The following is a 27,241-nucleotide window of genomic DNA, read 5'->3' on the forward strand; positions in this document are numbered from 1 at the left end:
CTCTGACAGGACTGAAAAGTTGCTCAAAATATCTTTATTAACTCTCACAAAGAACAAATTGGCACCGGGCCCTGCAAGACCGTGATCTCCAGGTGACAGACCCAAGCTCAGTGACTGAGGCTTTGGTGCTCTGGTGTAATTTCTGGGAGTACTTTGTGCAGCTGCAGGTAACCTCAGGACAGAAGCCAGTACTCACCCTGGCAGTGCAGGTGGTAGCTGAGGGAAGAGGAGAACAAATGACCACAACTCTCCAGCAATGCTGCACAAAGGCTTTAATGAGAAGGAGCAAAAGCAGCGGCACAGAACACAGACCAAGGGACACGCGTGCGGGGAACAGGCAGGGAAAGAGATCAGCCCATTTGCCAAGGACAGAGGGCATGAGCCGCCGGCTTCAGCAGATCTGACCGCAGCGGGGGGAAGGCAGACACAGGCCTGACCCCCCCAGCCCAAGGGAGCCCCCAGAAGAGATGGGAACCCCCGCACTGCTGAGGGAGCTGCCCACAGCAGCTGACAGAGAGGATCCCACGGCTGTGCTCTGAGGGAAAGAGGTGAGGATGGGGCCCGGCATGGTCACCACCACCGGCGAAGGCTCGATGTACACCGTGGAGTCAGCGCAGCGGGCGACACAGGGCTCACTGCAGCTGCTTGCAAGGGGGGTTGGGCCACAGGGGCCGCAGGGCCGTGGGGGACAGGGTCTGCAGCAAGACATCTCTCGGCACAGGAGGCAAAGCTGCAACACAGAGCAGGGAGCGCCAACCAGCCTCAGGATCAGTCTGTCTGTCCCTCAGCTCTCTCCAGGGACACATGCGGTCTTCAAAACACGCTCTGTGCCCTCAGCTCCCACATCCCTCCTCGTGCCCTGTGAGTGGAACGGCACAGGAAGGCCGCCCCACTTCAGGAATAGGACCCAGCACAGTGGCTTTAAGGCCCCTGTGGAAAGACGGGTCACAGCCCATGTCCAGAACAGACATGGCTGTGTTAGAGATGTCCGGAGACATTTTGCTACACCACGGCAGGTGCAAATTCTGCTGGGCACATCCCCCTGCGGCTGAGCCCCATTGATCCCCTTCTGCTGGAACAAAGCCCCCTCTTCCCAGCTGTCCCCAGCCACCACCATGGAAAGGCTGACGGCCCTTCAACAGTTCTGTGTCAGGGCCAAGCTGAGGCAGCCCAAGGATCAGCCTGGACAGCCTCCGTGACAGCAGTTCAGCCCACAGGGAGAGATGGAGTGGACTCAGGCTTACCTCGTTCCTCGAGGAAAGGCACACCAGAGAGGAGGAGGATGCAGAGCCTGGAGCAGCGCAGCCTTTTATGCCGTGTCCCAGAGCCCTGTGGGGCCACAAACATTCCTTGTTCGTGAAACATCCAAACTCCTGGGAGTGGCTACTTGCAAGGCCTTGCTGCTGATGAAGTCCCTTCGTCTTTCATCTTAAATGTTGTGCTCCCACTTCATACAACCCAGAATCCTGCAATGATTCTTAGAATCACCTGGGGATGGAATGGATCTTAAATCATCTAGCTTGAGCACCCTGAAATGGCTTCTACAACTTCTCTGGAGAACCTGTTCTAGTGTCTCACTCCTCTCAGAGGAAAGGATTCCTTCCCAATATCTAATCTAAATATACCTGCTTTTAGTTTAAAACCAGTAGCCCTTGTCCCATCCCTACACACCCCAACCAAGTGTCCCTCCCTTTCTAAACTGAATGTCTCCTGGGAGCCCTCTCTTCTCTTTGCTGCACAACCCCAACCCTCTCAGCCTGTCCTCACAGAGCAACGGCTCCAGTTGCCCGATGGTCTTTGTGGCTCCTCTTGACCCACTGCAGCAGGTCGGTGTGTTTCTTAGGCTGTGGGTCCTAGAGCTGGACGCAGTACCCCAGCTATGGTGTCATGAGAGCCAAGTACAGCAGGACAATCCCCTCCCTCAACCTGCTGGCCACGCAGCTCTGGATGCAGCCCAGGATACGACTGGCTTTCTGCTGGCGCGTGGTGCAGGCTCATGTTCAGTATTTCAACCATCAGAACCTGCAAGCCCTTCTGTGCAGGACCACTCTCGATCTACTCATGGCCTAGCCTGTGTCCATGTTTGGGATTGCCCTGACCTTGGCACTTGACCTTGTTGAACTTCATGAGATTTTCACAGACCCACCTGTCCAGCCTGTCCATGTCCCTCTGGATGGCATCCCTTTCTCTAGAGTACCAACCACTATCGCTTTCCAGGCGCTGCGGCTTTTCTGTGTCATAGCGCGAGGTGCTGCGATCTTCCAAAAGCGTCTCCTTAGCGAAGCCGCTCGGCAGGATCAGCACACACTCACACATGTGTGCATGCACAAACGCACTGATAGCTCCAGTAATATCGGTCGATGGCAAAGAGGCAGGGAGAGTCTCTGTGTAGAGTTCCATGGACGAAGGTTTATTGCAGCCGCACCATGAAGGGGTGAAGGGACGAAGACAAAAGACAATGGAGAGTCCAGGTTTAAGTACGGGAGCGTGACGAGCATCAGAGACCAATGATCTGAGGGCATGGCGGGTGGTACAAAGGCGGGACTAGGGAATGGGAGCCAATAGGAAAGCTCTAGGGGAGTGGCGATAGGCAAGGGCCAATGGGGGAACCTGGAGTGGAGAACTTTCTAGGGCATGGGACATATAAGGTAGCAAGGGGGCAGAGAGGCCAACGGCCAACCAGGAACGCAGAACTGGAGTACATTAGCATAGCAACGCAAAGCATTCTGGGAGACGCTTCTTTTCTCACCCTAACCTGGAAGAATTCTCTGGTACTAGGGACTGTCTTACCAGAGGACTCTCTTTGTCTCTTGTACCACAGGCTAACCGGCCCCACAAACCACATCACTTTGCTCAGTGTCACCCACAAACCTGCTGAGGATGCCCTCAATCCCCCCCTAACACCCCTTCCACCCCCCATGTCTCCCAGCAAGCTGTTAAATATTCCTGGTCCCATCACCAAACTCTGAGAACCCACACTCATCACTGGTTGGACACTGCTCAAGTGTGACATCGAGCTCTCCACCACAAGTCCTGGAGTGCTGCCATCCATCCAATTCCATGTGCACTGACTGGCCACCCCTCATAAAATCCACGTCACTCCTATTTAGAGAGAAGGATGCAAAGAGCAGGTCCAGCAGTGCCTGTCCTCTGGTCAGGCTCTCCATCCCCTGTGCTAGGATGTTGTCCTCAACACACTCTAGTAGTTCCCAGGACTGCTGGCAGTTCCCTGTGCCGCTTTGCCAGCAGATGACTGAGTGGTTTAAGTTCCTCTCAGGACCAGGGCCAAGTGAGTGGGCTGTGTCCCAACATCAAAACAATTCGTCTGTGTCCCAGAAGCATAAGGCCAATTGGCTCAGAGGTCTGAGGCTGGAGTGGAGGAAGATTGGAGGTGGCTTTGTGTCACACGGATTGCCTTTGTCACATTGCCCTCTTCATGGGGACAGTGCCCGCCTGTCAACAGTAGAATTTAGCTATGAGAGACACCTCAAGTGAGCCCTCAAGTGCTTTTGGTGCAGATGCACAAGCCAGCCCTGAGAGGCATTTCTCCCCGGGGGTCACTTTGGCAAGGAGGAGACGGTGGGTAAGTTGAGGCGGAAGGTCAAGGCTGCACAGTCCCGTAGAGAAGAAGAGACGCACCTCTCCAGGGCTGTGGCAAAACTCAGTGGCAAAGTAGGATCACTGTGGGCCGGAGAGAAAGCTCCTCACTGAGAGGAGTGAGGACCACGAGGGCCTTGCTTTCTGTTATCAGTCTCTGCCACAGCCTGCTTTTTTCTGCCCATGAGCCTGGGGAAGAGAGGCAGATTCACAACCAAGACAAGAAAACCAAGGACTCAATAAACTGTCTCTCAAGGGACTTGTCTAAGGGAATCTCCACAGCTGTGTGTCCCTCGAAAACTAAGCAGGGCCCTCATGCATTTTACAAGCAGAGCTCTGGCCTCAGCTTGGGAAGCTGAGATCCTCTAGAGAACAAGGAAATCAACACGTAGGAAGGTGATCAAAGGCACGTGCCTACGTCTCTCCCAGAAAGACAAATGGACCCATTCTCTCACACACTAATTTTGCTCAGCGTGTCCACCCCGGAGGCCAGGATCTGCATGGTGGCCTTGGGGAAGAAGCTGAGGGCAGGGAACCCACAGCTCATGGCTCTTTTTCCTGGGGCAGGCATCCCTTTGCCCATTCAATGCATTTTGCAGTTCAAAGGGATAATGGATCAGTCTCCCAGAGCATGTGGGAATCATTGTGATGTGGAAGAGTTGGGAAAATCCATGAGCTTCAGGCAAACCTGAATCATCCTGATGTGGAAATGAGTGCACACGGTGCCCTGGACTCAGGCATTCCAGGGATACCAGAGCACATAGCCTCTTCCCTCCAAAATTTCTGCCTTTGTCGGGGGTGTTTCCAGACCTTTTAGGACCAGTCCCAAACCACCTCGTACGTCTGTGTAATCCTGTGCTGCTGCTGCTGCTGCTGCAGCTTTCCAAAAGGCATTGCCTTTCGGTGGCTGTAGGTTCTCTGGTGGGTCGGGAGATCTCTATAAGCAGATCTTGGGACATGCGGTTTATTGCAAAGGGCGTGGGTATAGGGGCACTGCTTAGAGCTGCAGCTGGCAGCTCTGAGCAGGCCCAAGAGAGCAAGAGAGTAAGCGAGTAAGTAAGGAGAAAGAGAGAGAGAGAGAGAGTGTAAGAGTGTGCGAAGAGTAAGAGAGGAATGGAATGGAATGGTGAAGTCCTGGTTACAATACAATAAATCATCTTCTGTACTGAATATTCTAATTGTCACTAACCAATCTAATACAAGATACAAATCCTATAGCATTTACATACAGCCTATAAGAGTTCTTATATTACCATAGAGTGTTACATCTTAACTTCTAAAAACTACTCTTTGGACCCCTTCTGCTGAGCTAGTAGGGTCTGCTCTGACCCTTGGACCTGCCTGCAAGCAGAGGGTATTGTTCAATCAAGAGGGGATTACCTTCAGTCGGCCATACCATTGTTTTCCAGTTGTTCAGTAAGTAAGACTTGGTATTTCAAAAGTGGCTTTCATTTCAATGTCGCCTGTAGTTTTCATATTCCCAAAATCTTTTGTCAGGCAATCATATTTATAAGGCTTTCCTGTTTCATCTTCCCCAACATCTCCCCCTTTCTGATGAACAAATAAGATATTAGACACAGTCCTACTCGTCATTTTTTGCACACACTGAAGTATACAAGGTACTGCTACTAAAACTATAATTATTACTACTAGAATAATCAAGCCTATTTTACAGAGTTCCCTTAGCCAAGGTGCAAAGCTCCAACCATCAAACAAACTGTCTAGCCAAGACGAGTCATCTGTTGTAATTTGGTTAGCTAGGTCCCTTAGGTTTTGTAACTGTTTGTGAATGGAAACAGAATTATCGGATAAGTTCATACAGCATAATCCTTCAAAATCTTCACAGCCATGCCCATGTGCTAATAAAAGATAATCAATGTAAGTTTGGTGTCTATGGCTGGTAGTTGGAGAAATGTGATGATTATCATATGGCCAATATTTATCAAAAGTAACATTACCAAAACCTTCTGGAAAAGGTATTCCAACTAAACAGGTTGAAAAAGGTTTGTCAGGGCTTGTGTCAGATAGACAGATGGTATCGGAGCCTGCAGATTTGGCTAAAGCAACCCAAACATTTGTCTTTGGTTGATTTACAGGTAAAGCTTCACTGCAAAAACAAAAACAAAAGGTTAAAAGCAACATGCAGCTACACAAATAATGCTAAAACTCCATTCTTTTCTTGAGCTGTTTCTGGCAGACAATCTTCTCTCAGTGGTTCTGCCTAGTTCACATTTCAGTGCTGGCTTCTCGGCTTCCACTCGCGGGGTCACTGGCTGAAGTGGAACCGACAACGGGTTTTGATGTGTGGTACAGCTTCACGTTCTTTGCTGGAATCCACTTGGTTCCTTCACCTGTGGAGAGACATGCAAATCCCTTTCCCCACATTATAAGATCATAAGGTCTTTCTATTTTTCCTGATGCTAAATTCTTAATTAAAACTAGGGGGTGCTCCTTCAGTTTTGCTTTTTTGTTGTTTAAGAAATGTCTGAAAATGGGGGAATCAGGCTCTTCTGCAGAGCTGTTCAAGAAATTATAAACATACAAGGCTTTATTCAACCTTCTTTGAGGTGTAGCCTGGGCTTTTCCCCCTTTCTGTTGATTTAAAATGCGTTTTAAAGTTTGATGTGTTCCTTTTAGGGTACTTTTTAGCAGTTGTTTAAGATACGGTGAGCAAATGCCACTGTATCTTACAGCACTTTTTAGTTCTTTAATTTCGAGAGTGGGGATGGGAGCCCACGTTTTAGGACTGTCAGGCTGTTGGCTAGCTATCACAGGCTTAGTTAATAGACTAAGACTTTCATCTTTATAGATTTGGGGTCTTATTTCATGGCAATCTGTTAATTGAGAATAATCTGAGCACTTTGGAGGATTTTTTGATTCAGAAGGTAGCGCTGACAAACTCTCGGAACTCGTTTTCTCTTTCTGGGTTGCAAGATCCCCGCCGCTCGCTGGCGGGACTCTGGGGCTCATTGCAAACAAATCTGGCTGCTTTTCAGAGTTTACTTGTGTTAGATTTAAAGCATCAGCTCCGGCAGAAGGGCTCTCTGTCTCCCCTGCCACTGGAGCTGCATCATTGCTCTCCGTTCCCCCCCTGCTCGCGGCTTCTGAGGCGAGGCTGTGCTGCGCGAAGGGATACTGCTGGGCGGCGGAGGGATACGGCTGCGCGGTGTCGGGGGACCCCGGCGGGGGCGGCTGCAGCGCGGGGATGGGACCCGGCAGGGGCGGCGATGACACGGCAGAGCTCGGGAGTGGCACAGCAGAGCTCGGGAGTGGCACAGCAGAGCTCGGGAGTGGCGCAGCCGATCTCGGTGGCAGCGGGCGAGGAGGCGGCGGGGCCGCAGGGGACTGGCTCAGTGACTCCGGCACGGCCAATTGAGGTGGCGGCGGGCGAGGGGGCGGGGCGGAGCTGCGCGGCGGTGGGGGGGGGGCGCGGCGAATAGTTCCATTAACGCTGCACAAGCCGGGATGAGTTCTGCGGTACTCTTGTCCCAGCGTGATATGGCATTAAATAATTTGATTCCCACTGAGTCCCAAAAGTCTCTGGTGTAGACTGCTGAACGGTCAGCATTTGGGAAATTAATCAGAGTCCATTCTAAGAGGTTTTTTAGCTCCTGTTTAGGTAATTGACTTGGACCGGAGCTTATAAGTAAATGCTTAAGTTGCTTATAGAGATCTCTGTCATGGGCAGAGTGAGTTTGTCCCATTTTTAGACCAGTATGATACTCACTTAGATGATGTCGCAGGAGCAGTGTCCTTAGTCAGAGGTCCGTCGTGGGGGGCTGGCCAGGATCTCCACTCGGCACTCAGGACGCTGCTTTTGGGTCCTTTCCCAGAGCTCCGGTTTTAGGCGTCGCTTGGCAGCGGCTTTCCGTGCTCAGGACCTCACAGGTGGGTCTGCACTGAGCTCCAGTGCGGGCGGTGCTGAGCACTACTCGCCTGTGCTCGGGGCGCGCGGCAGGGTCCCTCCTTAGAGCTCCGGTCAGCACTGCTTAGCAGCGTGTCCGTGCTCGAGGGGTGCCACGGCAAACTTCCTCAAAGAGCTCCAGGTAGCCGCTGCGCAGCAGTGGCCGCCTGTGCTCGAGGACTGCCAGGCAATTCCCTCCAAGAGCTCCAGGTAATCCCCGTGCTCGAAGGCTGCCTCAGCAGAATTATAGAGCTCCAGCTTTTACGATGCGCAGCAACGGTATGCCGTGCTCGCGACACGTTCTAGGTGGCTATAACTGGTCTTTTAGTTACCGTCCATGGAGAGGTCTCCCACAGATGGAGAAAGCTGAACCGGGCCTTCAATCACGTTGTGCGCCAGACTGTAGGTGCTGGGTGTGGGTTCGGCAATCACGATGGGCGCCAGACTGTAGGTTCTCTGGTGGGTCGGGAGATCTCTATAAGCAGATCTTGGGACATGCGGTTTATTGCAAAGGGCGTGGGTATAGGGGCACTGCTTAGAGCTGCAGCTGGCAGCTCTGAGCAGGCCCAAGAGAGCAAGAGAGTAAGCGAGTAAGTAAGGAGAAAGAGAGAGAGAGAGAGTGTAAGAGTGTGCGAAGAGTAAGAGAGGAATGGAATGGAATGGTGAAGTCCTGGTTACAATACAATAAATCATCTTCTGTACTGAATATTCTAATTGTCACTAACCAATCTAATACAAGATACAAATCCTATAGCATTTACATACAGCCTATAAGAGTTCTTATATTACCATAGAGTGTTACATCTTAACTTCTAAAAACTACTCTTTGGACCCCTTCTGCTGAGCTAGTAGGGTCTGCTCTGACCCTTGGACCTGCCTACAAGCAGAGGGTATTGTTCAATCAAGAGGGGATTACCTTCAGTTGGCCATACCATTGTTTTCCAGTTGTTCAGTAAGTAAGACTTGGTATTTCAAAAGTGGCTTTCATTTCAATGTCGCCTGTAGTTTTCATATTCCCAAAATCTTTTGTCAGGCAATCATATTTATAAGGCTTTCCTGTTTCATCTTCCCCAACAGGTGGCTGCTCAAGGGCCCATGGGACGCAGGGCAACCCAGGATAATGGAGATTAGGAGAGACCACTGGAAGTCCTCTGATCCCACTCTGAGAAGAACAAACTTCCCAGTTGCCTGCAGAAGCTGTGGGCCTTGTGCCATTGTCCTCTGAATACTGCCACTGTCAGACAGGTCCCCGTCTCTTGGACAGCTCTTCCAGGGATGTCCTGCACCCCTGGGGAGCTAGCAGGAGATGGAAAGGGCTCCTACAGCTGATCTTCCCAGGTCCTCGAGGGGGACGACCACCAGGAGATGACATTGAGGCTGCCTGCACTGGTGAGCACATGCCACATGGCAGCCTGGAGAGAACAGGGCCGGGTATGTGCAGGGAATGCCACCTGCTCCGCATTGCACTCTCAGGCCAGTGACAAGGAACCCCCCTTTGGGGCAGAAGGGCTGGAAAGCAGAGAGAAAGTCTGTCCCAAGAGAGCTTTCACTCGAAGTCCTCTGGGGAGCTTTCACCCCTAATCCTGAGAGTTGCTTACTGTCCATCTCCAGATCCCACCCCACAAGCCTGGGATCTGATCACCCCGTGGATGGTGCCCTTTCCTTGGCACTGCAGAAGCCACATCTGGGTTGGTGTCCCCATTTGGTGTCCCCAGGGACAAGGGAGGTGGTGGTGATCTCTTATGGCAGAGGGCCAGGCAGAACATAAGGGCTGCAGCACCCGACGTATGGGGGGAGGCGGAGGGCACTGTGCTTGTGCAACCTGGTGGAGATGAGCAAGGTGTGGAGGGGGGCATGGAGCTGCTGTCTCCACCACCTCCTGGAGGTTCTGGAGAGAATGAAGCCAAACTCTCCTGAGAGGTGCACTGCCAAAGGGCAAGAGGCAGCAATCGCAAATTGCAAGAAAAGAAATCCCAGGGCTCCCTGGGGGAAGACAAGGGACAGGCCTGGGAGAGCTGCACAAGGGACAGTGACCTCTTTCTTGAGCTGTGTCCGTGCTTAGAAGTCAGCAGGACAAAGGCCCAGAGCCTGCTGGGGAACCGGGGCAGTTTGGTCTGCCCTGAGCAGTTGATAGGAGCACAATACCTCTAGAGCTCTATCCCGACCTGCTGGGGTGGATCTGGGGTACTCTGAGTCACTACGGCCCTTGAGCAGCCACCAAAAGGCACATCTCCACGCCTTGGGAGACAGCAAATGCAGGACATTGCAGAGAAGCACCAGGTGATCCAGGAATGGGGATAAGAGGTGGGGAAATGCCCTTCATGGCAGCAGAACATTGAGGATATGAGCTCTGTTAACCCTTGAACGCCTGAGTCTGCGGCACCCAGTCCACTGAATTCCACACTGGGTGACTCAGGTTTGCCTGGAGCTCAGGGATTTTCCCAACTCTTCCACATCACAATGACACCCACGGGCTCTGGGAGACTGATCCAGTGTCCCTTTGAAATGTAAAACGTATGGAATGGGAAACCCCACTCCTGACCCAGCAAAAAGAGCTGTGAGCTTTGGGCTCCCTGCCCTAAGCCTTTCCCCAAAGCCGCCATCCCGGTCTCTGGCCTCTGGGATGAACATGCTGAGCAAAACAGGTCAATGTGGCTGTGGGTCTCTTTCAGGGAAGGACACGGCATCTCTTTGATCACAAAACCAGGCCGTGGTACAGCCTGTGGACCGTAAGCAAATCCCTATGGCTGTCACTCAGGCCTGCAAGGGACATCCTTCCAGCTGAACATGGGCTTTGCTTGCCACTGAGCTTTGCCACCTCCCTGCAGAGCTGGGTCTCTTCCCCACTATGGGATTGTGCAGTGTTGACTTTCTGCCTCAACTGAGCCACAGTCTTCTGGACATCTGTGATGACCCGTGGAAGTAATGACTCTCAGGATTAGCCTGAGTGCCTGCACTGAAAGCTCCTGAGAGCTGACCTGGGGTGTCTCTCATGGCTGAATTTAACTGTAACTGGAGCCAAAGTAGCCATCAAGAAGAACAAGTGACAGAAGCAATAGACACTACGCAAATCCATTTAAACTCACCTTATGCACTGGCCCGGGAACTCCAAGTCAAGTGGCCTTAGGAAGCTGGGACACAGATGAATCATTTCCTTGTTGGCTGGTGTGAAACTGGAGAAAAATGCCTGAGATGAAAGAGGCAGGGACTTCATCAGCAGCAAGGCCTCGCAAGTAGCCACTCCCAGGAGTTTGGATGTTTTGCGAACAAAGAATGTTTGTGGCCCCACAGGGCTCTGGGACACGGCATAAAAGGCTGCGCTGCTCCAGGCTCTGCATCCTCCTCCTCTCTGGTGTGCCTTTCCGCGAGGAACGAGGTAAGCCTGAGTCCACTCCATCTCTCCCTGTGGGCTGAACTGCTGTCACGGAGGCTGTCCAGGCTGATCCTTGGGCTGCCTCAGCTTGGCCCTGACACAGAACTGTTGAAGGGCCGTCAGCCTTTCCATGGTGGTGGCTGGGGACAGCTGGGAAGAGGGGGCTTTGTTCCAGCAGAAGGGGATCAATGGGGCTCAGCCGCAGGGGGATGTGCCCAGCAGAATTTGCACCTGCCGTGGTGTAGCAAAATGTCTCCGGACATCTCTAACACAGCCATGTCTGTTCTGGACATGGGCTGTGACCCGTCTTTCCACAGGGGCCTTAAAGCCACTGTGCTGGGTCCTATTCCTGAAGTGGGGCGGCCTTCCTGTGCCGTTCCACTCACAGGGCACGAGGAGGGATGTGGGAGCTGAGGGCACAGAGCGTGTTTTGAAGACCGCATGTGTCCCTGGAGAGAGCTGAGGGACAGACAGACTGATCCTGAGGCTGGTTGGCGCTCCCTGCTCTGTGTTGCAGCTTTGCCTCCTGCGCCGAGAGATGTCTTGCTGCAGACCCTGTCCCCCACGGCCCTGCGGCCCCTGTGGCCCAACCCCCCTTGCAAGCAGCTGCAGTGAGCCCTGTGTCGCCCGCTGCGCTGACTCCACGGTGTACATCGAGCCTTCGCCGGTGGTGGTGACCATGCCGGGCCCCATCCTCACCTCTTTCCCTCAGAGCACAGCCGTGGGATCCTCTCTGTCAGCTGCTGTGGGCAGCTCCCTCAGCAGTGCGGGGGTTCCCATCTCTTCTGGGGGCTCCCTTGGGCTGGGGGGGTCAGGCCTGTGTCTGCCTTCCCCCCGCTGCGGTCAGATCTGCTGAAGCCGGCGGCTCATGCCCTCTGTCCTTGGCAAATGGGCCGATCTCTTTCCCTGCCTGTTCCCCGCACACGTGTCCCTTGGTCTGTGTTCTGTGCCACTGCTTTTGCTCCTTCTCATTAAAGCCTTTGTGCAGCATTGCTAGAGAGTTGTGGGCGTTTGTTCTCCTCCTCCCTCAGCTACCACCTGCTCTACCAGGGAAGATCCTTCCTTCTCCCATGGCAACAAATATAACCCAATGATGGGGCACTGCCCAGTGTTGGTAGAGCTCCTTGCACTGACTGCAGAGCAATAGAACGAAATTGGCAGGGAGGAGAGGAAAAGCCGCAGAGGAAAGGAGCAAGAAAGGAGCAGGACAAAGGACAAAGGTGGGCATACAAGTAATGCCACACAGAGTAACCTGGTGTTACTGTGGGAATGGTCCAACGTGGAAACAGCTGCCCAAAGAGTGTAGCCCAGTCTCCTGTTATTGGATTTGTCCAACATACAAGCAGAGAGTCCCAGAGCTGCCTCCTGTGCCTGACCCACTTTGAGTGGGTGATCTCCACCTCAGCTGCTGTGTGATTCATCAGAGAGCATTCCACAAGTGAACCAGGAGCAGAGTAGAGCTGTGAGGGTGTCAGCATGCTGAGGGAAGAAAAAAGCCAAGGTCCCACTGAGATTTGAACTCAGATCACTGGATTCAGAGTCCAGAGTGCTCACCATTACACCATGGGACCTCATGCATAGGTGACCTCTGGCTCCTGTGCCCAGCCTTGCTCAGCCTTATGCCCCTGGCTGAGGCTGGCTGTCTCTCCATCGCCTTGGACATCCATCACCAAGTGCAGCCTTCCTGCAGGGCCTCCAGGCACTCTCTAATCGCGCCACCCTTCAGGGCAGCAGCACAGCTTCTTCTGCTGGCCCGGCGTGGCCTCTCTTACAAGTGCCAGGCTCAAAACCTCACACAATCTTGTCTTTCCCAAATTGCAGCAAGCTCTTTCGGACTCAGGGCAGGCCTTGGCAAGTCACCTTCACCCAGCAGAAGCCCCCTTGCCTTCTCTTCTCCAGCCCAAACCAGCCCCGCTCCTTAAGGACTAATAAGAGGGAAACATTGCCCCGTCTCTACAAAAGGTAAAGAGAGACCCTCTGCGGAACCCAGGAAAGGGGCTGGAGAGGCAAGCAGAAAGGACAGGTGAGACACCAAGGGCTGAGCAACGACTGAGCTCCAGTTCCTGTGGGGTAGAGGTTCACTCACTGCCCATGGTGGAGAGCAACGAGGGCAGAGCCCTCTCTGGGAACTCTTCCTTCTCGGAAGGAACTTCACTGCAAGGCATCCCAGGAGGACACAAGTCCAAATGCCTGCTCAAAGCAGCGCTGGAGACAAAGCAAGAAACTAGGCAGCTCAGTGCCTGAGCCCCGTTGCAATCCCAGTGCATGGAGAACCACCAAGATCTCTGCACACCTGGCTGCAGCAGCTCATTTGCTCTCTGGGAGTCTCTGCAGGATCCAAAGCAGCTCCCGCAGTCTGCTTTTGCCAAGGACGACCTGGCTCAAAGCCAGTCTGTGCCTGCTGGGCTGGGAGGTGCCGGGAGTGCCGAGCAGGAGGCCCGGCTGAGGGGAGCAGGAGCAGGAGCTCAGCTGCTCTGTGTGAGCAGAACTTGCAGAGGAAAGAAACCATGCTGTTCGGGAGCAGGAGAGGCCGGGCAGTGTGGAGCCAGGCTGAAGAAAAGCTGGTCTGCCTTGGCCAGGAATGACCGAGCCCTGCTCACCTGCTTGGAGGGCAGCTCTGCCAAGCACTACCCCGCAAGGCTCCTGCAGCGCTGCTGCTTCCCGCTCCTGCCACCCGCAGCCTGCGCTGCCTCCTGCTCCTCCAGTGCCCACGGGCACTGCTTCCCACACTGCCACCTCACACCCTGGCCTGGCTCCAGCTCCTGCACCTCTCACACTGGCTGCCCCCTCCTTCCACACCTCCCTCCCCCTTCACACACCGCAGCTCCAGCTCCTGGCATGTGCCTGCACTCCTCTGGCTCTCACACTTGGGCTCAGCACACTCACGCTTCTGGGTGCTCCTAATGGAGCCCCCCCAGTTGTAGAACACAAGTCCTGTTTCACTGGGGAATCCTCCGTGGTCCCCAGGCCTTTCAGGAAACCTCTTCAGCGCCATGGCTACTCTGTAGGATGGAGCGCCATCCGGAATATTCACGTGCTCCAGCAATGCTGTTGAGGGTGCCACGAGCTTCACAGATGTTTCAGAGTTGTGGTGGCAGCAGGAACCAGCTGTGTCCTGGGCAGGCCAACCGCTAAAGGTTTTCCAAGAGAGACGGTGCCCACAGCACCCTGTGTCTCCTCCACTCCCAACACCCAGCCACCTCTAGCCAATACAGTGTCCCTTGGGAATACCTGCTTGGCCCTGATCCTGGATCACCCTACAAATGGTCACGGCAGTAAACAGACGAGGACGGAGAAAGCTCCCAGGTCTTTGAGCTGAGCACATGTGGAGCAGTCTGAGCCTCCTCTGCCCCTAGAGGAGGTGCCCTCCTGTGCCTGGGAAGCTGGGGATTGAGCTGCCTGCAGGGAAGGGAGGAAGACCTGTGTGCCCCATAATACACAGGGCCTCATGGGGGGAGCTGTGCCTGCTGCTGCACAGCTGCCCATAGGCCATGCTGAGGGGCCCTTTGGGAGTGTTGGTGCCTGAGAAAGCCAAAGAGAAAGTGTCACCAAAGCCTAGGGAAAACCAGAAACTCTCAAACAACATCTTTTCAATGCTAGAGAATTAGGCATTACTTTACTCTGGCCAGGATGGTATTCTGGCCAAGATTTGCAATAGAAATTATTCCATCCACACGTGTCTGGTTTGTGCAGTGGAAATTTTTCCATCACACACGGTTCTTTACCAGATTTTTCACATATTTTTACGTGAAAACCCCAAAGAAATTCTTCTTCATTGGACCTAAATTACACAATCCTTAGTATGCAATCTCCTATGGGTTATCGATCCCTTTTCCCTTGATGCTAATTTGGTGCTCTTATCAATCTTTTCCCAGACCACGTGTCTCCAGCCACACCAGGCGGTAATGTTAATGTCCATTTATCTCCTCTGTATCTTCTGGCCACTCCCAACCTGTAGATGCATGTTAAACTCTCATAATCTGGGAATCTTCTTTTTGTTGACTGACACCGACCAGGCCCCAGCCTGCAAAACTCAAACCCTGGGTAAACAGAGTCTTTTGAAGAAAAGCTTCGATTCCCCTCCTCCTGGGCAGAGGTGAACAAATCCCTGACTAAAGTTAGTTAAAAAAATTATAAAAGTTGTAGCATTTCTAACAAAAGCAGGTAGTGGGGGCAGAGGGAAGAGGAGTGCTATGGCCAGGGTTGCTCAAAGAGCTAGAGCCAAGCAGGGTAAAAGCTGTTGGGTGGGGCAGCATCGGTGAAAAAGTACCCTAGCAGAGGATGGTTTCGATCCATCGACCTCTGGGTTATGGGCCCAGCACGCTCCCGCTGCGCCACTCTGCTCCCCCTGGGGCTCAGCTGCCACTGCCCCCAGCCGGGCCTGACCCTGCCTGGGCACTGCTGGCTCTCGCTCCCTCCCTTCCTCTCCGCTTGGCCTCCCCCGCCCCACAAAACAGACTCCCCCAAAAATTCATCTCCTTTGGGCACGCGCTCTACAGCTCCAGGGCCAGGCCTTGCCCTTCTCCCACGCCTCCCGCACACAGCCCTGCACGGCCACTTGCCCTTTGACCACCCAAGCTGGCGCTGCATGTGCTCAAGGCATCCCGGACGCAGGCTGCAGCCTTGGGCCTTGCTAGGGACGGGGGCACCTGAAATCCAGCGACATCCTGACGGCTGCAGCCCTGCCCAGAAATCCAGCTCTGCTCCCAGCATGCTGCGGGACTGCACCTGCCCGACAGTTTGGTTCTTTGCTGGCCAAGGAGGGACGCAGGCTCCCTTTGCTTAGAATTACCAATGGAAGAAATTCTCCTCTTTTAGCTGTGCAAATTCCGGTGCCTGAGCTCAACGCTGCTCACGGTTACCCTGAAGGAAAAGCTCTGAGTTCTAGGCACTTTGTGCTAAGCAGGCTGTCAAGCTGCAGGTCCTTGCCTTTCACGCTTGGTGCTAATGCGAGGTGACAAAATGGTCAGCTCCAGGTGCTGTCTGCATTTCCCCTTTCCTTCTTCATTGATGCTGACAACATCTCTGAGCTTCTTCTCCCTTGCAGGGCTTCCCCCACGCCAAGTGGCTTGGCTGCAGGACACAGACCTTGCAGCAGCAATGGGCTTTTGTCCCCCTGCCCTTACATGTGCACCTCAGGCTTTCCCCTTGCCCTGATGAAGGCCCTTCAGAAGCCATGAAAGGCATTGCCAGCAGCTCCTCCCTTGCAGCTGCTCTGCGGGAACAGCCGGGGCTGCAAGCGCAGGAGCCCTCCTCTGGGGCTGTGTCGCGGCTGCAGAGTGGTCAGCTGCCCGCAGCCCAAAAGGGGCACGCACCCCGTAGTTGGCAGGATTCGAACCTGCGCGGGGAAACCCCAATGGATTTCTAGTCCATCGCCTTCACCACTCGGCCACAACTACCTGCTCCAGCCCTCCCTGCCCTGCACATCACACGCCCTGTGCCATGACACCAATGCCCAGGCACTTTGGGCCAAGGCTCCTCTTACAAACGAGTGTTTCAGATTGCTTAAAAAATTGCTGGCAAGGGTATCAGCAAAAGCCAGATTTAAATATTAAATAAAAGCACAACAAAGTTCCTTGGCAACAGTCACTCTACTACTTACAGAACAGTTAAGGCACAACAAGGAAAAACAAGCAACAACAAAACCAAACAAAATCCAAGCAATCAAAACAGAAATAAACCAAGAACTACCTAGGGGAATGTTTGTGTTTGTGGGTGTGTCTCCCTGTGTGTCTCTGTGTCTGTGTGTGTGTGTGTATGTGTGTGTGTGTGACAAAAGTCAGTGAGGGCAAGGATATAAAGAAACACAGCCTAAAAGCTTAACAGCACTCAAACTTAACAGTATTTTAACTTAACCTATACATTAAACCTAATTAATATCTTAACCCTAAAATTTAACAGAGGAATAACACTTGAATAGCATTTAACCTAACATAGAACTTCGAAGTTATACTTAGCAACTTAGCAGAAGAACAACACTTAGCAGCATTTAGGTAAGTTTATAACTGTAACTTAACTTTACTTACAGGCCTAACTTACTTAGATATCCAAGGTACTTAACCATCTAAGAAACCAGTATTTCTCCCAGATTTGCTATAGCATATGCACACGTGCACGCACACAGACATAAAGAGTTAGTGTGAGCAAGTTACCTGTGAAAAATTCCCCACAGAGGTCAGTGAAATGCTCACTTTGGATGGCTTTGCATCTCCCGACGGGCGAAGGGTCAGGCCTCAAGGAGTGAGGGTGTCAGCCCAGGACTCGTCGTTGTTCGGCAATCCTCCAAGTACTGCAAACCTGAGAGTTTGCTGGCTCTGAGAGGCATCTCACTCAGAGGGAGATTGCTGGTCGCAGCCTGCTGCGCTCCAGGAGAACTCAAATGGTCTCATTTTGGACCGCTGTTTATAGGGTCGCAAGAGAGTGGGCTTTAGCCATAACAATGTTCCATCCTAGCCACAGTTTGTGTTGCCACTTTCTTTGAAACTGTGAGAACAGGAATGCTATGGCGTTCAGGCAACAAAAGTATTTTCCAAGACCAGTCATAAGGAAAACAGGAGCTCGTTAGACAGCAGTTCTTGGGAAGAGACGGTGTTTCTGAGAAGCTCAGGAAGAGCTGAGAACAGGCTGTTTTCAAGGCCGAGGCCTAATGAGCGTTTCTCAGATCTCAGTGTGGCCTGAAAAAGGAGGGGGGAGGAATGCACCCCCACAGCTCCACTCCACCTTTGTAGTTGGGACCCTTGCAGAGCCAGACGGGCCCCTGAGGCCACATTCCAGAGGCCCAAGGGACATAAGCCCAGGGTCTCTGGCTGCAGCTCCCTGAGCCTTGGCCTCAGCCAGGCACCTGGGAGACCCTGCCCTGTGGCTGTGGTCATTCATCCTCTCCTGTGCTCCTCCCCCTGACAAGCCTTGACTGAACCAGCTGCAAGAGGAAGCATCCCCTTCACCAAACCAGCTGGGCAGTGAAAGGTCCCTCACCACACCAGGTGCTGCTGCATGATACAGCTGGGAACAGCCGTGACCATAACAGCAGCATCAGCTTCCCATGAGCAGCATGAGCCACGGTGGGGAACAAAGGATCATCAGTCATCCCACGACAGCCTTGAAACGTTCTCTCGATGAATTGTAGCCCAAGTGGAAGACCCCCATTGTTGCTTCAGTTTTGGAAACAACTTCCAAATGTCTTGGGAGTTGTTTCCAGAACTTACCACCATGGATTATGTCCGAGATGGAACCTTACTGATGACTAAGGCAAATCATCTTGTGAGCCTGTAAACAGCTCTGTCCTGAGTGAGGCTCTTGGAGGCCTCCTGGACCACAGTGGGCTGTGCCAGCACCTCCCTCTGGGTGGAACGTCTCTCGCAGCTTGAGAACCATAAAGCTGGGGTACTCAAAAGACCACCACTGATGACGTGGCCTGGTTTGATCCACACACACATCCACGCACACTCCTCAAAGTCCAACCCACGCTTGGTTGAGAAATGCAAAGGGATTTGATGTGAACATTTCAATGAGCCCGAGGGGCATTTTCAATAGGTACATTTACACACCTGAATACAGATGTGCTCTTCTCTGTGCCTCTGTGGGTGTGGGTGTGTGTGAATTGATAATGGTATCAATGTTGACACCGTGAATTTGTAATTAAGTCTTTGCTATGATTGTGGATTGAGCACTGCTAAACCCTTTTGCACCCTTCTAATTTTGTACCCATATCCTTTGCATACCGTACACTTCTAAATGCACAGTGTCCCTATAAAACATTAAACATTGATTACAATTCAATATTCTATTTATGCTTCATCCATTTAGGAAGTAACAGAGTGAACTTTGCCATCAAACTCTGTTGAAGCCACACTGCCTACGTCCAGCAATGAAAAGAAGTGGTTTTCTCCTTCCCAGCCCACAATCATGTACTCATCCCATTGAGAAAATTCCAACATCACCAACAGAAGAGATAAGATTGATTTTCCTATGCTTTGGTGAAGAAGCTCTGACAGGACTGAAAAGTTGCTCAAAATATCTTTATTAACTCTCACAAAGAACAAATTGGCACCGGGCCCTGCAAGACCGTGATCTCCAGGTGACAGACCCAAGCTCAGTGACTGAGGCTTTGGTGCTCTGGTGTAATTTCTGGGAGTACTTTGTGCAGCTGCAGGTAACCTCAGGACAGAAGCCAGTACTCACCCTGGCAGTGCAGGTGGTAGCTGAGGGAGGAGGAGAACAAATGACCACAACTCTCCAGCAATGCTGCACAAAGGCTTTAATGAGAAGGAGCAAAAGCAGCGGCGCAGAACACAGACCAAGGGACACGCGTGCGGGGAACAGGCAGGGAAAGAGATCAGCCCATTTGCCAAGGACAGAGGGCATGAGCCGCCGGCTTCAGCAGATCTGACCGCAGCGGGGGGAAGGCAGACACAGGCCTGACCCCCCCAGCCCAAGGGAGCCCCCAGAAGAGATGGGAACCCCCGCACTGCTGAGGGAGCTGCCCACAGCAGCTGACAGAGAGGATCCCACAGCTGTGCTCTGAGGGAAAGAGGTGAGGATGGGGCCCGGCATGGTCACCACCACCGGCGAAGCCTCGATGTACACCGTGGAGTCAGCGCAGCGGGCGACACAGGGCTCACTGCAGCTGCTTGCAAGGGGGGTTGGGCCACAGGGGCCGCAGGGCCGTGGGGGACAGGGTCTGCAGCAAGACATCTCTCGGCGCAGGAGGCAAAGCTGCAACACAGAGCAGGGAGCGCCAACCAGCCTCAGGATCAGTCTGTCTGTCCCTCAGCTCTCTCCAGGGACACATGCGGTCTTCAAAACACGCTCTGTGCCCTCAGCTCCCACATCCCTCCTCGTGCCCTATGAGTGGAACGGCACAGGAAGGCCGCCCCACTTCAGGAATAGGACCCAGCACAGTGGCTTTAAGGCCCCTGTGGAAAGACGGGTCACAGCCCATGTCCAGAACAGACATGGCTGTGTTAGAGATGTCCGGAGACATTTTGCTACACCACTGCAGGTGCAAATTCTGCTGGGCACATCCCCCTGCGGCTGAGCCCCATTGATCCCCTTCTGCTGGAACAAAGCCCCCTCTTCCCAGCTGTCCCCAGCCACCACCATGGAAAGGCTGACGGCCCTTCAACAGTTCTGTGTCAGGGCCAAGCTGAGGCAACCCAAGGATCAGCCTGGACAGCCTCCGTGACAGCAGTTCAGCCCACAGGGAGAGATGGAGTGGACTCAGGCTTACCTCGTTCCTCGAGGAAAGGCACACCAGAGAGGAGGAGGATGCAGAGCCTGGAGCAGCGCAGCCTTTTATGCCGTGTCCCAGAGCCCTGTGGGGCCACAAACATTCCTTGTTCGTGAAACATCCAAACTCCTGGGAGTGGCTACTTGCAAGGCCTTGCTGCTGATGAAGTCCCTTCGTCTTTCATCTTAAATGTTGTGCTCCCACTTCATACAACCCGGAATCCTGCAATGATTCTTAGAATCACCTGGGGATGGAATGGATCTTAAATCATCTAGCTTGAGCACCCTGAAATGGCTTCTACAACTTCTCTGGAGAACCTGTTCTAGTGTCTCACTCCTCTCAGAGGAAAGGATTCCTTCCCAATATCTAATCTAAATGTACCTGCTTTTAGTTTAAAACCAGTAGCCCTTGTCCCATCCCTACACACCCCAACCAAGTGTCCCTCCCTTTCTAAACTGAATGTCTCCTGGGAGCCCTCTCTTCTCTTTGCTGCACAACCCCAACCCTCTCAGCCTGTCCTCACAGAGCAACGGCTCCAGTTGCCCGATGGTCTTTGTGGCTCCTCTTGACCCACTGCAGCAGGTCGGTGTGTTTCTTAGGCTGTGGGTCCTAGAGCTGGACGCAGTACCCCAGCTATGGTGTCATGAGAGCCAAGTACAGCAGGACAATCCCCTCCCTCAACCTGCTGGCCTCATGGCTCTGGATGCAGCCCAGGATACGACTGGCTTTCTGCTGGCGCGTGAGGTGCAGGCTCATGTTCAGTATTTCAACCATCAGAACCTGCAAGCCCTTCTGTGCAGGACCACTCTCGATCTACTCATGGCCTAGCCTGTGTCCATGTTTGGGATTGCCCTGACCTTGGCACTTGACCTTGTTGAACTTCATGAGATTTTCACAGACCCACCTGTCCAGCCTGTCCATGTCCCTCTGGATGGCATCCCTTTCTCTAGAGTACCAACCACTATCGCTTTCCAGGCGCTGCGGCTTTTCTGTGTCATAGCGCGAGGTGCTGCGATCTTCCAAAAGCGTCTCCTTAGCGAAGCCGCTCGGCAGGATCAGCACACACTCACACATGTGTGCATGCACAAACGCACTGATAGCTCCAGTAATATCGGTCGATGGCAAAGAGGCAGGGAGAGTCTCTGTGTAGAGTTCCATGGACGAAGGTTTATTGCAGCCGCACCATGAAGGGGTGAAGGGACGAAGACAAAAGACAATGGAGAGTCCAGGTTTAAGTACGGGAGCGTGACGAGCATCAGAGACCAATGATCTGAGGGCATGGCGGGTGGTACAAAGGCGGGACTAGGGAATGGGAGCCAATAGGAAAGCTCTAGGGGAGTGGCGATAGGCAAGGGCCAATGGGGGAACCTGGAGTGGAGAACTTTCTAGGGCATGGGACATATAAGGTAGCAAGGGGGCAGAGAGGCCAACGGCCAACCAGGAACGCAGAACTGGAGTACATTAGCATAGCAACGCAAAGCATTCTGGGAGACACTTCTTTTCTCACCCTAACCTGGAAGAATTCTCTGGTACTAGGGACTGTCTTACCAGAGGACTCTCTTTGTCTCTTGTACCACAGGCTAACCGGCCCCACAAACCACATCACTTTGCTCAGTGTCACCCACAAACCTGCTGAGGATGCCCTCAATCCCCCCCTAACACCCCTTCCACCCCCCATGTCTCCCAGCAAGCTGTTAAATATTCCTGGTCCCATCACCAAACCCTGAGAACCCACACTCATCACTGGTTGGACACTGCTCAAGTGTGACATCGAGCTCTCCACCACAAGTCCTGGAGTGCTGCCATCCATCCAATTCCATGTGCACTGACTGGCCACCCCTCATAAAATCCACGTCACTCCTATTTAGAGAGAAGGATGCAAAGAGCAGGTCCAGCAGTGCCTGTCCTCTGGTCAGGCTCTCCATCCCCTGTGCTAGGATGTTGTCCTCAACACACTCTAGTAGTTCCCAGGACTGCTGGCAGTTCCCTGTGCCGCTTTGCCAGCAGATGACTGAGTGGTTTAAGTTCCTCTCAGGACCAGGGCCAAGTGAGTGGGCTGTGTCCCAACATCAAAACAATTCGTCTGTGTCCCAGAAGCATAAGGCCAATTGGCTCAGAGGTCTGAGGCTGGAGTGGAGGAAGATTGGAGGTGGCTTTGTGTCACACGGATTGCCTTTGTCACATTGCCCTCTTCATGGGGACAGTGCCCGCCTGTCAACAGTAGAATTTAGCTATGAGAGACACCTCAAGTGAGCCCTCAAGTGCTTTTGGTGCAGATGCACAAGCCAGCCCTGAGAGGCATTTCTCCCCGGGGGTCACTTTGGCAAGGAGGAGACGGTGGGTAAGTTGAGGCGGAAGGTCAAGGCTGCACAGTCCCGTAGAGAAGAAGAGACGCACCTCTCCAGGGCTGTGGCAAAACTCAGTGGCAAAGTAGGATCACTGTGGGCCGGAGAGAAAGCTCCTCACTGAGAGGAGTGAGGACCACGAGGGCCTTGCTTTCTGTTATCAGTCTCTGCCACAGCCTGCTTTTTTCTGCCCATGAGCCTGGGGAAGAGAGGCAGATTCACAACCAAGACAAGAAAACCAAGGACTCAATAAACTGTCTCTCAAGGGACTTGTCTAAGGGAATCTCCACAGCTGTGTGTCCCTCGAAAACTAAGCAGGGCCCTCATGCATTTTACAAGCAGAGCTCTGGCCTCAGCTTGGGAAGCTGAGATCCTCTAGAGAACAAGGAAATCAACACGTAGGAAGGTGATCAAAGGCACGTGCCTACGTCTCTCCCAGAAAGACAAATGGACCCATTCTCTCACACACTAATTTTGCTCAGCGTGTCCACCCCGGAGGCCAGGATCTGCATGGTGGCCTTGGGGAAGAAGCTGAGGGCAGGGAACCCACAGCTCATGGCTCTTTTTCCTGGGGCAGGCATCCCTTTGCCCATTCAATGCATTTTGCAGTTCAAAGGGATAATGGATCAGTCTCCCAGAGCATGTGGGAATCATTGTGATGTGGAAGAGTTGGGAAAATCCATGAGCTTCAGGCAAACCTGAATCATCCTGATGTGGAAATGAGTGCACACGGTGCCCTGGACTCAGGCATTCCAGGGATACCAGAGCACATAGCCTCTTCCCTCCAAAATTTCTGCCTTTGTCGGGGGCGTTTCCAGACCTTTTAGGACCAGTCCCAAACCACCTCGTACGTCTGTGTAATCCTGTGCTGCTGCTGCTGCTGCAGCTTTCCAAAAGGCATTGCCTTTCGGTGGCTGCTCAAGGGCCCATGGGACACAGGGCAACCCAGGATAATGGAGATTAGGAGAGACCACTGGAAGTCCTCTGATCCCGCTCTGAGAAGAACAAACTTCCCAGTTGCCTGCAGAAGCTGTGGGCCTTGTGCCATTGTCCTCTGAACACTGCCACTGTCAGACAGGTCCCCGTCTCTTGGACAGCTCTTCCAGGGATGCCCTGCACCCCTGGGGAGCTAGCAGGAGATGGAAAGGGCTCCTACAGCTGATCTTCCCAGGTCCTCGAGGGGGACGACCACCAGGAGATGACATTGAGGCTGCCTGCACTGGTGAGCACATGCCACATGGCAGCCTGGAGAGAACAGGGCCGGGTATGTGCAGGGAATGCCACCTGCTCCGCATTGCACTCTCAGGCCAGTGACAAGGAACCCCCCTTTGGGGCAGAAGGGCTGGAAAGCAGAGAGAAAGTCTGTCCCAAGAGAGCTTTCACTCGAAGTCCTCTGGGGAGCTTTCACCCCTAATCCTGAGAGTTGCTTACTGTCCATCTCCAGATCCCACCCCACAAGCCTGGGATCTGATCACTCCCGTGGATGGTGCCCTTTCCTTGGCACTGCAGAAGCCACATCTGGGTTGGTGTCCCCATTTGGTGTCCCCAGGGACAAGGGAGGTGGTGGTGATCTCTTATGGCAGAGGGCCAGGCAGAACATAAGGGCTGCAGCACCCGACGTATGGGGGGAGGCGGAGGGCACTGTGCTTGTGCAACCTGGTGGAGATGAGCAAGGTGTGGAGGGGGGCATGGAGCTGCTGTCTCCACCACCTCCTGGAGGTTCTGGAGAGAATGAAGCCAAACTCTCCTGAGAGGTGCACTGCCAAAGGGCAAGAGGCAGCAATCGCAAATTGCAAGAAAAGAAATCCCAGGGCTCCCTGGGGGAAGACAAGGGACAGGCCTGGGAGAGCTGCACAAGGGACAGTGACCTCTTTCTTGAGCTGTGTCCGTGCTTAGAAGTCAGCAGGACAAAGGCCCAGAGCCTGCTGGGGAACCGGGGCAGTTTGGTCTGCCCTGAGCAGTTGATAGGAGCACAATACCTCTAGAGCTCTATCCCGACCTGCTGGGGTGGATCTGGGGTACTCTGAGTCACTACGGCCCTTGAGCAGCCACCAAAAGGCACATCTCCACGCCTTGGGAGACAGCAAATGCAGGACATTGCAGAGAAGCACCAGGTGATCCAGGAATGGGGATAAGAGGTGGGGAAATGCCCTTCATGGCAGCAGAACATTGAGGATATGAGCTCTGTTAACCCTTGAACGCCTGAGTCTGCGGCACCCAGTCCACTGAATTCCACACTGGGTGACTCAGGTTTGCCTGGAGCTCAGGGATTTTCCCAACTCTTCCACATCACAATGACACCCACGGGCTCTGGGAGACTGATCCAGTGTGCCTTTGAAACGTAAAACGTATGGAATGGGAAACCCCACTCCTGACCCAGCAAAAAGAGCTGTGAGCTTTGGGCTCCCTGCCCTAAGCCTTTCCCCAAAGCCGCCATCCCGGTCTCTGGCCTCTGGGATGAACATGCTGAGCAAAACAGGTCAATGTGGCTGTGGGTCTCTTTCAGGGAAGGACACGGCATCTCTTTGATCACAAAACCAGGCCGTGGTACAGCCTGTGGACCGTAAGCAAATCCCTATGGCTGTCACTCAGGCCTGCAGGGGACATCCTTCCAGCTGAACATGGGCTTTGCTTGCCACTGAGCTTTGCCACCTCCCTGCAGAGCTGGGTCTCTTCCCCACTATGGGATTGTGCAGTGTTGACTTTCTGCCTCAACTGAGCCACAGTCTTCTGGACATCTGTGATGACCCGTGGAAGTAGTGACTCTCGGGATTAGCCTGAGTGCCTGCACTGAAAGCTCCTGAGAGCTGACCTGGGGTATCTCTCATGGCTGAATTTAACTGTAACTGGAGCCAAAGTAGCCATCAAGAAGAACAAGTGACAGAAGCAATAGACACTACGCAAATCCATTTAAACTCACCTTATGCACTGGCCCAGGAACTCCAAGTCAAGTGGCCTTAGGATGCTGGGACACAGATGAATCATTTCCTTGTTGGCTGGTGTGAAACTGGAGAAAAATGCCTGAGATGAAAGAGGCAGGGACTTCATCAGCAGCAAGGCCTCGCAAGTAGCCACTCCCAGGAGTTTGGATGTTTCGCGAACAAGGAATGTTTGTGGCCCCACAGGGCTCTGGGACACGGCATAAAAGGCTGCGCTGCTCCAGGCTCTGCATCCTCCTCCTCTCTGGTGTGCCTTTCCTCGAGGAACGAGGTAAGCCTGAGTCCACTCCATCTCTCCCTGTGGGCTGAACTGCTGTCACGGAGGCTGATCCTTGGGCTGCCTCAGCTTGGCCCTGACACAGAACTGTTGAAGGGCCGTCAGCCTTTCCATGGTGGTGGCTGGGGACAGCTGGGAAGAGGGGGCTTTGTTCCAGCAGAAGGGGATCAATGGGGCTCAGCCGCAGGGGGATGTGCCCAGCAGAATTTGCACCTGCCGTGGTGTAGCAAAATGTCTCCGGACATCTCTAACACAGCCATGTCTGTTCTGGACATGGGCTGTGACCCATCTTTCCACAGGGGCCTTAAAGCCACTGTGCTGGGTCCTATTCCTGAAGTGGGGCAGCCTTCCTGTGCCGTTCCACTCACAGGGCACGAGGAGGGATGTGGGAGCTGTGGGCACAGAGCGTGTTTTGAAGACCGCATGTGTCCCTGGAGAGAGCTGAGGGACAGACAGACTGATCCTGAGGCTGGTTGGCGCTCCCTGCTCTGTGTTGCAGCTTTGCCTCCTGCGCCGAGAGATGTCTTGCTGCAGACCCTGTCCCCCACGGCCCTGCGGCCCCTGTGGCCCAACCCCCCTTGCAAGCAGCTGCAGTGAGCCCTGTGTCGCCCGCTGCGCTGACTCCACGGTGTACATCGAGGCTTCGCCGGTGGTGGTGACCATGCCGGGCCCCATCCTCACCTCTTTCCCTCAGAGCACAGCCGTGGGATCCTCTCTGTCAGCTGCTGTGGGCAGCTCCCTCAGCAGTGCGGGGGTTCCCATCTCTTCTGGGGGCTCCCTTGGGCTGGGGGGGTCAGGCCTGTGTCTGCCTTCCCCCCGCTGCGGTCAGATCTGCTGAAGCCAGCGGCTCATGCCCTCTGTCCTTGGCAAATGGGCCGATCTCTTTCCCTGCCTGTTCCCCGCACGCGTGTCCCTTGGTCTGTGTTCTGCGCCGCTGCTTTTGCTCCTTCTCATTAAAGCCTTTGTGCAGCATTGCTGGAGAGTTGTGGTCGTTTGTTCTCCTCCTCCCTCAGCTACCACCTGCACTGCCAGGGTGAGTACTGGCTTCTGTCCTGAGGTTACCTGCAGCTGCACAAAGTACTCCCAGAAATTACACCAGAGCACCAAAGCCTCAGTCACTGAGCTTGGGTCTGTCACCTGGAGATCATGGTCTTGCAGGGCCCGGTGCCAATTTGTTCTTTGTGAGAGTTAATAAAGATATTTTGAGCAACTTTTCAGTCCTGTCAGAGCTTCTTCACCAAAGCATAGGAAAATCAATCTTATCTCTTCTGTTGGTGATGTTGGAATTTTCTCAATGGGATGAGTACATGATTGTGGGCTGGGAAGGAGAAAACCACTTCTTTTCATGGCTGGACGTAGGCAGTGTGGCTTCAACAGAGTTTGATGGCAAAGTTCACTCTGTTACTTCCTAAATGGATGAAGCATAAATAGAATATTGAATTGTAATCAATGTTTAATGTTTTATAGGGACACTGTGCATTTAGAAGTGTACGGTATGCAAAGGATATGGGTACAAAATTAGAAGGGTGCAAAAGGGTTTAGCAGCGCTCAATCCACAATCATAGCAAGGACTTAAT

At 53.3% G+C, this 27,241-nt stretch overlaps 2 protein-coding genes, 1 long non-coding RNA gene and 3 other non-coding genes across 7 annotated transcripts; 1 reads left to right on the forward strand and 5 right to left on the reverse strand.

Moving 5' to 3' along the window:
- Positions 1–253: 253 nt before the first annotated feature.
- Positions 254–2,677, reverse strand: LOC116449068. Of its 2 annotated transcripts, none has more exons than XR_004242224.1 (3): positions 2,147–2,677; positions 1,245–1,488; positions 254–730 (listed from the first exon to the last, which is right to left on the reverse strand). XR_004242224.1 is itself a non-coding variant. In XM_032120227.1 (3 exons), the coding sequence occupies exons 1-3, from the start codon at positions 2,398–2,400 to the stop codon at positions 392–394; spliced, it is 678 nt and encodes a 225-aa protein (XP_031976118.1). In that variant the 5' UTR covers positions 2,401–2,415; the 3' UTR covers positions 254–391. The 2 variants fall into 2 exon arrangements, 1 of the variants encoding a protein (XP_031976118.1); XM_032120227.1 differs by having other exon boundaries at positions 1,245–1,329; positions 2,147–2,415.
- Positions 2,678–12,373: 9,696 nt separating this feature from the next.
- On the reverse strand, positions 12,374–12,445 carry TRNAQ-CUG. The gene has a single exon. It is a non-coding gene; the product is annotated as a tRNA-Gln (tRNA).
- A 2,701-nt stretch (positions 12,446–15,146) lies between these two features.
- On the reverse strand, positions 15,147–15,218 carry TRNAM-CAU. Its single transcript has one exon. It is a non-coding gene; the product is annotated as a tRNA-Met (tRNA).
- A 973-nt stretch (positions 15,219–16,191) lies between these two features.
- Positions 16,192–16,273, reverse strand: TRNAS-AGA. Its single transcript has one exon. It is a non-coding gene; the product is annotated as a tRNA-Ser (tRNA).
- Positions 16,274–19,118: 2,845 nt separating this feature from the next.
- On the reverse strand, positions 19,119–21,276 carry LOC116449022. The gene is made up of 3 exons (XM_032120154.1): positions 21,008–21,276; positions 20,104–20,188; positions 19,119–19,589 (listed from the first exon to the last, which is right to left on the reverse strand). The coding sequence occupies exons 1-3, from the start codon at positions 21,259–21,261 to the stop codon at positions 19,251–19,253; spliced, it is 678 nt and encodes a 225-aa protein (XP_031976045.1). The 5' UTR covers positions 21,262–21,276; the 3' UTR covers positions 19,119–19,250.
- A 4,275-nt stretch (positions 21,277–25,551) lies between these two features.
- LOC116449023 lies at positions 25,552–26,636 on the forward strand. Its single transcript, XR_004242199.1, has 2 exons — positions 25,552–25,658; positions 26,164–26,636. It is a non-coding gene; the product is annotated as an uncharacterized LOC116449023 (long non-coding RNA).
- Positions 26,637–27,241: the final 605 nt, after the last annotated feature.

Source organism: Corvus moneduloides, chromosome 10 (assembly GCF_009650955.1).
Source record: "Corvus moneduloides isolate bCorMon1 chromosome 10, bCorMon1.pri, whole genome shotgun sequence".
NCBI lineage: Eukaryota > Metazoa > Chordata > Aves > Passeriformes > Corvidae > Corvus > Corvus moneduloides.

What these genes read in the sequence shown, in the direction of transcription:
- LOC116449068 (XM_032120227.1), bottom strand. Translation starts at nt 2,400, where the DNA reads ATGGAACTCTACACAGAGACTCTCCCTGCCTCTTTGCCATCGACCGAT. An exon ending in GACATGGACAGGCTGGACAG is followed by an intron (nt 1,330 to 2,146) that starts GTGGGTCTGTGA and finishes GTGGCCCCACAG; the next exon opens with GGCTCTGGGACACGGCATAA. An exon ending in GCCTTTCCTCGAGGAACGAG is followed by an intron (nt 731 to 1,244) that starts GTAAGCCTGAGT and finishes TCTGTGTTGCAG; the next exon opens with CTTTGCCTCCTGTGCCGAGA.
- LOC116449022 (XM_032120154.1), bottom strand. Translation starts at nt 21,261, where the DNA reads ATGGAACTCTACACAGAGACTCTCCCTGCCTCTTTGCCATCGACCGAT. An exon ending in GACATGGACAGGCTGGACAG is followed by an intron (nt 20,189 to 21,007) that starts GTGGGTCTGTGA and finishes GTGGCCCCACAG; the next exon opens with GGCTCTGGGACACGGCATAA. An exon ending in GCCTTTCCTCGAGGAACGAG is followed by an intron (nt 19,590 to 20,103) that starts GTAAGCCTGAGT and finishes TCTGTGTTGCAG; the next exon opens with CTTTGCCTCCTGCGCCGAGA.